This window comes from Pistacia vera, unplaced genomic scaffold (assembly GCF_008641045.1).
Source record: "Pistacia vera cultivar Batoury unplaced genomic scaffold, PisVer_v2 Contig101, whole genome shotgun sequence".
In the NCBI taxonomy this organism is placed as follows: Eukaryota; Viridiplantae; Streptophyta; class Magnoliopsida; order Sapindales; family Anacardiaceae; genus Pistacia; species Pistacia vera.
In genome coordinates, this window is record NW_022195039.1 from 513,850 (window position 1) to 525,666 (window position 11,817).

The 11,817-nt window shown below is 34.1% G+C and overlaps 1 protein-coding gene across 2 annotated transcripts; it reads left to right on the forward strand.

The window, feature by feature from the left end:
* The first annotated feature begins 820 nt into the window (after positions 1 to 820).
* Positions 821 to 10,329, forward strand: LOC116110240. 2 transcript variants are annotated; one of them, XM_031396485.1, is made up of 9 exons: positions 821 to 3,303; positions 3,381 to 3,482; positions 3,639 to 3,791; positions 7,195 to 7,358; positions 7,538 to 7,685; positions 8,006 to 8,128; positions 8,247 to 8,334; positions 9,472 to 9,909; positions 9,997 to 10,329. In XM_031396485.1, the coding sequence occupies exons 1-8, from the start codon at positions 973 to 975 to the stop codon at positions 9,636 to 9,638; spliced, it is 3,276 nt and encodes a 1,091-aa protein (XP_031252345.1). In that variant the 5' UTR covers positions 821 to 972; the 3' UTR covers positions 9,639 to 9,909; positions 9,997 to 10,329. The 2 variants fall into 2 exon arrangements, with proteins under 2 accessions (XP_031252345.1, XP_031252417.1); XM_031396557.1 differs by having other exon boundaries at positions 822 to 3,276.
* The last annotated feature ends 1,488 nt before the right edge of the window (positions 10,330 to 11,817 follow it).

Sequence of the window (11,817 nt, forward strand, 5' to 3'; positions counted from 1 at the left end):
TAAAAAAATTACTTAAAAAAACCACTTAATTTCATTAGTTCTTACCCTATTTTCTATTGTAGCTTATTGATTTTTTTTTCTTTTATGGACACATTTTGTATATTTTCTTTTGGCCTATAAGATCCATTGTCAGTAGTCAATTTCTTATTATTTATGTACTTCAATTAAAAAAAAAAAAAGATCTTAAAACTTGAAACCAAAAAAATTAATAATATTCGACGAATCAAATATTTATAAAATTTGATAATTAATTGATTTTAATAGAGAACATGTAATGTCTTTCTATGATTGTCCTCGTTTATTTTTTGGAAAGAGTCATCTTTAAAAATATAATAATTATTTTTTATTTAAAGATGTATTTATTTTTTAAGTAAAAATTATTATTAAAATTAAAATTAAAAAAAAGTCGGTAGCAAAGTGAGTGAGGCACACGCGTAATGGAATAGGAAGGCATATTCGAAAACGAAGTTGATAAATAGGAAGATGCTAAGGAGAACGGAGAAACCAGGTAGTGCCACGTGTGTCACTACCTGGCGTTCAACCATCGCTTCTCTCTTTCCCTTGCAATCCACAGTTCTCTCCTTCACAAAACACTCCCTCCCTTCTTCTTCTTCTTCATTTTTTTTTTTTTAACCATTTTTTTTTAATTATTTAACCTTTTTTTTTTAATTTTTTTAACCACCCTCTTATTAGATCACCTTCTCAATCTTAATCCCAAGAATGTATAGAAAGAGAGAGAGTGTGTGCGATTTATTGAATTGGGTTTGTCTCATTCAGGTACTTTTTTTTTTTTCTCCCCTTTTATAAAAATTGAATCTTGATTTTAAGGCTGGTTTTGCTTTAGGGTTTTTTTTTTTAATTTTTTTTTTTATTTTTATGGGTTTATTAATTAGCTTTCTTGAAGATATAGATAGTGGTGAGTGGTGACCTTTGAGTTATGAGCTACACGGTGTGAGTTTTTATGACTCCCCCATGTGTTATCAAGAAATTGAATCCTTGAACAAATTATTAGTTCACTCTGATAATCAAGAAGCAGTGTTTTCCATGGATTCACCTTCTGCCACCGGTTCAACTCCGGGTTCAAATGACGAAACCCCACGTGTAAAATTCTTGTGTAGTTTCTTAGGTAGCATTTTGCCGAGGCCCCAAGATGGGAAATTGAGATATGTAGGTGGGGAGACTCGGATTGTGAGCTTGCCGAGGGATGTGAGTTATGAGGAGTTGATGAATAGGATGAGAGAGCTTTATGAGGGAGCTGTGATGTTGAAGTATCAACAACCGGATGAGGATCTTGATGCTTTGGTATCGGTTGTTAATGATGATGATGTCACTAACATGATGGAGGAGTATGAGAAGTTGGGTTCTGGTGATGGGTTTACAAGATTGAGGATTTTTCTGTTTTCGTACCCGGACCAGGATGGTTCGGGGCATTATGTTGATGGGGATGATAGGGAGACTGAGAGGAGGTACGTGGACGCGTTAAATAACATGAATGAGGGTAATGATTTTAGGAAGATGCAACCGGATTCTCCAGTGCTTGGTGCGGTTGATGATATTCATTTGGCGGATAGGTTTTTTAACACTATGAGTCTTGAGGGTGGTTTACATAATCAGCCACAGTTTAATATGCATCACCTAACGATTCCTCATATGGGATCGGGGCAACTTCAGCAGCCTGTTACTCAGAGGTATAATGAAATGGAAGGTCCATGGAGTCCTGCATATTATTCTCCTAGGCAGTATGGACATCATGATCCAAGACCATTACCTGAGTTCCCGTCTTCGCCTTCTTCTGCCTGGTACCGAATGCCATTTGGCGAGGATAGAATGCCTGATGAATATGCTCGGCAACATGTAAATCATCATCCCACGTATGAACCCCAGCCACAAATTTCCGAGAATCTAGTAAGGATGCCGCCAGTAGCTATATCTGGAGATAAGACTGGTTTCCCTGGTAATTTACTTCATGGCCATCATGTTTATGATGCGAATGGAGTCTGTGAGCTCTGCCGGCCTACCATTCACAGAAATCATCTGCACTTGGAGCAGCCCAGTATGGGTAATGGATTTCCCCAGGGATCAAATCCATTAGCTGAATGTCGTCCAAACAGGGACAATTTTCTTTTGAATGCCGAAGCAAAGTTGCCACATGGTTTGTATCCTAAAGATCAGAATGATACTCGACCTTTGTATAATGAGAGTCAGAGTCATGAAAGAGGATGGGTTCTGCCGCATCAGTTGAATCCTCGGGTTGACGAAGTAAGAACACATATCTCTGGAGCTGGAAGATTGAGTGATCCCTACATGGTGGATAGTCCGGGCATAAATTTTCCTCATGTGCATGGAAATCTGGCAGAGGGTCATCATATGTCCCCAAATCACGTTCACCATCGAGGACCTGAAATGGGGAATGAAATGTTTCATGATCAAGCTGTGGCTGCAGCGCCCCACATGCATGTTCCTCCACCTGAAGAACGTGTGCGGTATGGTAATTTTCCTTATGGTGCAGATAATCTTCACCCAGCATCTCATGGACATGTGCAGACGCAAACTTTGTGGAGAAATGTTCAGAACCCAGTGCACAGTGCTCCCTCTTATGAAGCATCTACTCCAATTGTTAATGGTTCCGTTAATCCTACATTTCTTAGGGGTACAGTGGATGGCAATCCAAGGCTTGGTGTTGGGTTGGATAATCAAAACTCTTGGGTTGAGTCCTCACCAAAAGTGCAGGGTTTTGATGGGACAGGCACTCCTACAGAATATTATTACGGCCCAGCTCTAAAGTTGAATCCACAAAACCATAATCATGAACACCAATCTTCAGACCCTGTGCAGCAATCAGATTCTTCAGTTTTGGTTCATGATAAATTGGTGTCGTCCATATCTTCAATTTCCAATATGGGATTGAGAAATAAAAATGTGGTTGAAGTAGTTCAGATGGAGGACAAAGCTAACCTTGGACAAGAAAATGAAACAAATCACATAAAAAAGGTTGAAAACACTGATGCGCTAAGCATATCTTCTCCTGAACAGAACCCAATTGCTGATAAATCTAGTGGTCTGAATAGCTTGGGGACTGGGGAAGTGAGTGGTAATGTTGTGAAGCAAGGCGAAAACGGTCCTCCAGAAGATTCACAGCTCTCAGCTAACCGTTTGAGTTTCTTGCCTGATTTGATTGCTTCTGTAAAAAGAGCAGCACTAGAAGGGGCAGAGGAGGTAAAAGCTAAAGTTGACGAAGATGCTGATTCTAGAAAGCCCGATTCAGTGCCAAAAGAAGTGCGTACAAATGAATCAGAATTAACAGTGAGTGTTTAGTGAATTCCTTGCCAGAAATATGTTATTTAATCGTTCTCCTTTTTATATCTTGGTTTGTCGAACAGAACGTTCATGGGGAATTGGAGATGGATTCTGATACTGACAATGTAAACTCCAAAATTGAGCCAACTAAGGCAGAGGCTGAAGCTATTGCCAGGGGGTTACAGGTTCGGATTCGCTTTCATTCTTGTCATTAATATAGTTCTAGCTTATCTTTGTGAATTCTTTTATTTGCATCATCTTATCTAAATCTTGACTTGTTTTGCCAAGGCTTGGGTATTTTATGCTTTTTGGTCATGACATTATGCTTATTCTTTTTTCAGACAATAAGAAATGATGATCTTGAGGAGATACGCGAATTAGGTTCAGGAACCTATGGAGCTGTTTTCCATGGCAAGTGGAAGGGTTCTGATGTAGCAATAAAAAGAATCAAAGCCAGCTGCTTTGCGGGGAGACCTTCTGAAAGAGAACGCTTGGTAGTATCTATATCCTTCCTTTGCATCATCTATCAATTCTCATTTTCTTTATTGTCCTATAAAGATTGCTTTTTTAATACATGTGATAGAAGTTTTGTAGTATGATACAAATTTGTTAAATGTAATGGTATAGCAATCATGTTTGTACCTTGGTAACTTGTTATGCTGGGGTACTGCTGTCATGGTCTATTGTTAAAACGGGAAAACATGAAAATTTTCATCCACTGGGTGATGACGGTATATCTGAATATGTTTTTCAACTCAGTACAGACAACACAGACAAATTGTTTTATGGTAAAAGAAATAGTGACTGTTCGTATGGTAGATCTATATTATTTCAACTGTGAAGAAATCGGTAACATTTTTCAAAGCTATTCTAGGTGTTGAAAGATCATTATTGATTAATAGATTGAGAACAAGATAAGTCTGAATATAGAACAATTCGTGTCCTTGCCTCAGGTAATGTTTTTAATATAAACATGTGAATAACACTTTGAAGTGCTATATTTCACTGAATATCTCCACATGATCACAACCAAAAGAAAAATAGCATGAAACAATCATTCTAATAAGGTAGTTACATCATCCTATATATCATTGGCAGTGAATTTATTGTGATGAAACAAATAAAACTATTTGATAAAGAATAGATAAATGAAAAGGAAACTAGATGTTAATGAATAAAATGGTTCTATAATGAAAATTTAATGGAAAGATGGTCAAAGATTTTACAGAATATTTAATGGATAATCATATTAATATGGTTTATGTAGGAGATTGTGCATTGATAGCTATAATATATATATAACTTTTCAGATTCGGTTTAGGGTTTAGGGTTATGCGGGGTACTGCTGTCATGGTCTTTGTTAAAACGGGAAAACATGAAAATTTTCATCCACTGGGTGATGACGGTATATCTGATATGTTTTTCAACTCAGTACAGACAAATTGTTTTATGGTAAAAAGAATATTGACTGTTCGTTGTATGAGATCTATATTATTTCAACTGTGAAGAAATCGGTAACATTTTTCAAAGCATTCTGGTGTTGAAAGTCATTATTGATTAATAGATTGAACAAGTAAGTCTGAATATAGAACAATTCGTGTCCTTGCCTCGGTAATGTTTTTAATATAACATGTGAATAACACTTTGAAGTGCTATATTTCACTGATATCTCCACATGATCACAACCAAAAGAAAAATAGCATGAAACAATCATTCTAATAAGGTAGTTACATCATCCTATATATCATTGGCAGTGAATTTATTGTGATGAAACAAATAAAACTATTTGATAAAGAATAGATAAATGAAAAGGAAACTAGATGTTAATGAATAAAATGGATCTATAATGAAAATTTAATTTGAAAGATGGTCAAAAGATTTTACAGAATATTTAATGGATAGATAATATTAAATATGGTTTATGTAGGGAGATTGTGCATTGATGGCTATATATATATATATATAACACTTTATCAGTAAATGTTTAACTATATTAAAGAAGAGATTGAGGTATGGATACTGGATAGTAGTGGACTAGAAATCCACACAGATAAAAGAATCTGAAAAGTGGAACAATTCTTTGCTAGATAGTGAGAAAAATTTGTTAATCATAATCTGCTCTTCCCTTTCCCTAAATAAGCAAACTATACAAAGTTAGTCCAAAACCCTCTACCAATTAAGATAAATATTACTATTTGTCTCTACAATCCTTGTTTTCTTGAAAAAAGAAAAAAAAGTGGGAGATAGGGTTGAAGATAAATTCTAGCAATTTGATCTTATATGCACACATATATTTTGAACTTTTAGAATTGTACATTATGAACCCCTTCTGTCATTTTTTCTTTATAATTTTGTATTTTAAGAAGTATGCAATTAACTTTTTTCTGTTAGTAAAGGTTTTTCAGTTAGCACAAAGTTTGTATAAGACTTTTCTTTAGTGAATGCTCAGAATGCTAGTTTTAGTTCAAACTTTATTTATTGTAGTGTTTAACATCTTTGGGGTCTGACTCCCTGTTTGTCTACGCTTTAATTTGCTTAAGTTTTTACGGTTTTGGTAGATGCTTTGGGTCAGTTGTCTAACGTTTTAATTTTAATTTTTTTTTCTTGTTTTTCTTTTTATTTGATCTTGGAAAATTTGTAATATTTGTTCACATACCATTTCCATTTTTTAAAACAAAAAATAAGAATAACAGAGAATTGAATTTGTCAGAAAAAATTGAAAACACGCAAAACGTAAAAAGAGTTTTCTATATTTACATTCTCTATTTTTCATATTTGTCATGCATAAATGATAACAGATGTGTTTTTACTGTTTCCTTTTTCAGATACTATTATTAGAAAATGATTGCGAATGCATTTTCAATTTTTGAGGACATGAAAACAAACTTCTTATTTTTATGTTCAAATTTATTTTTTAGAAACAAAAACATTGAAGGCAATATTGAACTCTGCCTTAGTGGTTATCTCTGTCTTTGTTTGCTCTGTAATTTGCTTAGAACAAAATCTTGTATATGAATCATCTGATTTCGTTTTTATGTAATTATACATTTTTTATTTTGTCATGATTGTGATCCTTGTTCTCAGGTTCTTATATATTATTGTTATTATCATTAATAGTGTTGGAAAATTGTATTGACCACCTGTAATAATTTACCTAATCACTGGCAATTTCCCTTGGTTTTTGAAAAATGAAATTGAAGGTAAGTATATTAATGGGCGTAAAGAGAGAGACCAGAGTGGACAGAAACCCAACAGCGATCATTACCCTAAGTGTCTATACATGAAAATCCCAAAAAACTATTTCAATTTGTACATCATAAGTAACCACAAAACTTGACAGAACTAGAACAGGTTAGGCGGAAATCCCTTCCAGTTAAAGAAATCCCCAGTGAGGTTTAAATCTGTCATAAATGTCCTTTGAACTTCATCTAATACCTCTCCTGAGTTTCATAAAATTTATTTGTTCATGCCTATTTTCTGAACCATGGGGCGGGCTTATAATTTGGTCAAACTTTAGAACAAGTGAATGAAAATATAATTATAACTATCTGGTCAAATTCTTAGATGATAAGCATGCAGGACTCTTTGTTTTACTTGCATCAGGACTTTGTTTTATATACTTGGGGAATAAGGACCGGTCTAAAGCTAAAATTTTGGATGATGTTTATTTTTAATTAATTGAAGCATTTGTGAAGCCAATCTACATAAACTATGCTAAAATTATTATTACTATACGTTATATGCATATTTTGTCATTTATTTCTCTTTTTCGTTTTTTTCTTGGAATTTTATGCATGATTATGATTATGACCCAATTGGCCTCTACTGGCTCTTCTCTTCTTCTTCAAATATCTGAGTGATTGGGGTCTATCAGATTACTTATATGTTGCTTTTCAGATTGCGGATTTCTGGAAGGAGGCTTTGTTATTGAGTTCTTTGCACCATCCAAATGTTGTGTCTTTTTATGGTATAGTACGTGATGGTCCTGATGGATCTCTAGCAACTGTGACAGAATTCATGGTTAATGGATCATTGAAACAGTTTTTGCAGAAGAAGGACAGGTAATCATGTTGATGGCAATGTATTGAGTTTCCATTTATAATGTTACGGTTCTTTGTTCTAAGAATTTTCATTGATTTCTGATGCATGAATGGAATTTCTTTATGGCTAAACATCAAGTAAAGAAGAAGATTATGGTGCTTTGAATTTAGAATATCTGATGTTATAATTTGTTGAGCAGAACTATTGACCGGCGTAAGAGACTCATCATAGCTATGGATGCAGCTTTTGGAATGGAGTATTTGCATGGAAAGAACATTGTACATTTTGATTTAAAATGTGAAAATCTGTTAGTGAATATGAGAGATCCTCAGCGACCAGTATGCAAGGTACTCTAAGTCAGATATGCCAGTACAAATGACACTTTTAAATTTGATTCCAACTTTTTCTTAACAGTATCCGATAATTCTCCCTCTACATTATTTTTGGTCATTGGTTTTGGAGTTCTTTGAACATTGTGAATTTCGTAGTCAGCTTTCTGTAATTGTTGTATATTACTCTCCGGTTTGAGAAGGATTTTATGGTGTCCAACTTTGTTATTCCTGTTCTTCCTCCTTTTTGCTTCAAGTTACGTCTTAAACTCGGTAGTAATGGTCTATTACATGGGGCACAGATTTTTTAACTGACAAACTTGTGCCTACTCCTCTAGATTGGTGATTTAGGCTTGTCAAAGGTAAAGCAACAGACATTAGTGTCAGGAGGTGTTCGTGGAACTTTACCCTGGATGGCACCTGAGCTTCTGAGTGGAAAAAGTCACATGGTAACGGAAAAGGTAAAATTATTTTGTGTAATTCCTCAACTTAAGAAGTTTTATTTCTTCTACCTTTTTTTGGATATTGGCTATCCTTTTCACTATTTTGTCTCATGTTCTGTTGGTTTTCTTGCTGTAGATTGATGTATACTCGTTTGGGATTGTTATGTGGGAAGTACTTACGGGGGATGAACCTTATACAGATATGCATTGTGCTTCTATTATTGGTAAGCATAAAAATAACAGTAGACCGTATTTTCTATCCAACTCATGGTATGACGCATTTTCCCGCATTTTAACATAATAACATTATTCTCTATATTTGTGAGGATGGAGATTCTTGTTGCTTGTGCTTCCCAATGTGATTCACGATATGATATGCATTGTGCTTTTTGGATTGTATTTGACATCTCTTGCAATTATTATCCAGTATGATAGTCCTGTCTGTATTTTGGCCTTAGAACATTTCTCTTTATGTGTGACACAAGAAAGGAACTAAATATATTGTTTCTGGATTTATGATATATTTGATGTCTTATTGCTTCGGAATAATTTAAATGGGCCACTTTGATTAATCTTTTGAAAGACCTGAGATCCTCTTTTGCTTTTTCTTTCATCTTCTTTCCCTCAATAGAAGCACTGGAGAATTCATGACTTGACTGACTAGTTATGTATTGTGTTGGGCTGTTGGAACTTTGATTCTGATTTTATAGGGATTATTTATTATTAAAACATCAAAGCATTAAAGATGGCGTAGATTTTTCTTGCTTATATTTGAGTTCTAGAATTGTTGCATCATTTGTTTGATTTATAATTTTGTTGAAAACGATGACTGAAGATTTGTACAATCATAACCTACTTTTACAGTGTTGATCATTTTGTTTGAAAGTTTTGTAACTCTGACCTCAGAGCTTAGGATTATCCTGTTAGATTTTATCACTTCCAAGTCCAAATACTCTAAGTTCAGATATTTCTCACCAGGAGAGACCAACCTCAGATATGTTTCTGAAGTTCTTTTATACTCCATTTATATGTTAATTTTCTTTATGCTTGGAAGAATAACCAGGAAGTGAGCTATAATGTCAATGTGCTGGTTGATTGTGGAGTTCTACTTCACCGTATGCGAGTTAATGATCAGCTTTTTATTTCTCTCAAAAATTTCAAAATTCTTTACCATCTGAGAAGAAGATTACAGCATGCATAGACTTTATATTTCGAACAAGGATTTGAGAAGTTCATTCTTTGTCTTTTTCTTTTTCTTTTTCTTTTTCCTGTCAGTATTTACATGTTTCGGCTTTAGTGATAAAATGTTCAAGATGTGAGCTATAAGTTGATTAATATGGTGATCAAATGACGATTTGCAGGAGGAATTGTGAACAACACGTTACGCCCAAAAATTCCAACATGGTGTGATCCTGAATGGAAGTCTCTGATGGAAAGTTGTTGGGCATCTGATCCGGCAGAGAGACCATCGTTTTCAGAAATCTCTCAGAAGCTACGGAGTATGGCGGCTGCGATCAATGTGAAATAACTCTTAAATATAAAAGCCAGTATATTTCACTTTGCTCTGTCGTATTGAGAAGATGAAAAAAATAAAATTATTATATGTCACTTTAAGATCACATCTCGGTTTTGAAGTATTGCAGACTAATAATGTAATACTCTTCCTTGGTGCTCTACATAAATGAACCTTTCGTTGAACTGCCACGAAAAGAATCCCTTTATATGGCTCTAAAGACTGGATTCTGCCCAGAAGACTTCATAAAACACCAAAAGGAGGGCAACGAGGGCACAATCCGAATGTGAGTTCTTGTCACTCATCACCATATAATTTCATATCATGTCTTTGGTTTCCATGGTGACTAAGTGATCTGAACTTCCCTTAACAGGATTTTGTTACTTTGGATATATATGAACACGGTGGCAGTATGAAAGGCGAATCTCTACTATTATTCGACAACACGGGACCAAGTTTTTAATTTATTTTTGAAGGATTTGTACATAGGTTAAATATGAAATATTGTGTTCTAAGTTTTTATCATGAGAGAACACATTCATATTCTGCTTCAAAATATCAGGTGAACTTGGGACCCTGTCCATTATGAATCTTTTCGCTGTGCTTCATTTTTATTAAAGAATTTGCATCCATAGTCTCTCCTTATTTTCCTACAATGAAGAGACTTATAGATAGATGTATAATGTAATATGATTTTTCCTTGAAATACTATTAAGTTTCTGGAATAAAAATTTGCTGCTTTGAAGCTCTTGCAAATGTGGTTTATATATTTGATTTCCTTTGTTGGATTTAAGCACGTAGAAAATTATATAAACTAGAAATCAGTATTCATTTTCTACAGTAAGGTATTTCCAGGCAAGATAAAGTAGGCCAATAAAGCAGGTTGAAAAAAGAAGGAATAAATAATTGTCAATAATAGCTTAGTCCAAAGAGATATTAATATCTATTCTAGTCTCAATTGTGGATTAAAAGAAATATGGTATATAAAAAGATGATAATTTGATATGGTCTACTGAATAGATGAATATATATATGAAAAATTAATTTAATAAAACTTAGGATTGAATGCTGCCCTCCTCCAGTAAGGTTATCCCAGTAACAAACCCCTTTCTAGAATATTAAATGGATCTATTTTTCCTCTTGATTCTATGTAAAAGTAGCATTCATACTAGTTGATTTCAAGAATTAAGGTACCCTTATCTAGAATTTTGATACACTACTCTTGACTTGATTCCATATAAAAGTAACATTCACACTTGTTATTTTAATCATACTAATTAGTTCAGAAAAGATTAAATAATTAAGTACATGTAAAGTACAAACATCTCTTCTTTTTAACATTGCGAGAATGACTTTAATTAACATAAATTGACTGTCACTTAATTTCAAATTAGGATCCAATTATAAAGCAACACTCAGTTCATCAATGTCGAAAACAGTTCATTTTAGGTAGCAGGGTCAAGAGAGCAAGTGAAGAAGGTGAAACTAAGGTTTTAAAATATGAAGCCCACTGGTGGGTTCCATAGTTAATTACCAACTCTAAGTTTATTATTGTTATTAGAATTTAATCACATTAATAATACTACTGAGGGAAGACCTGGGATTAATTGTATAATTAATTAAACAAAGAGTAGTAGTACTGATAATTTTCAAACACCTGGTTGACTTTACATTATTCTTCAACGAAACATGCCATTGAAATGGGGTTTGAGATGGTGTTTAATTAATTGGTCTTCTAATGATTAATTAAAAGAAGGATGGAAGAATGTGAAGTAGGAGGCTTGGCATCACCAACTCTATTGAGGTAACCAAAATCCACAAGGTCAAATTCTATGACACAATCATCATCATCCATTCTCTTACTATTATTTTTTTGAATTTTTGTAATGCTTGCAATTTCTTTGCTCTCTAGAAACCTATATGTTGCCATCGAGGGCAAGTGATGTACTAAATTTTCTATTCTAACTATCTCTGGATAATCGAGTAGTTCATAGAAACTCTTGAGTGTATTACTCAAGAGGTCCTAAGTTTGAGCTCCCCCTTGTTGCTAATGAGGGTAGTAACTGAAACTCTTACTCGATAGATAGTTTCAGGATCTCGCAGGATTAGTTGAGGTGCACGTAAACTAGCATGAACACCCCTGGTCATAATATATATATTCTTAGTAAAATGTAAGTTAATACATCGATATCAT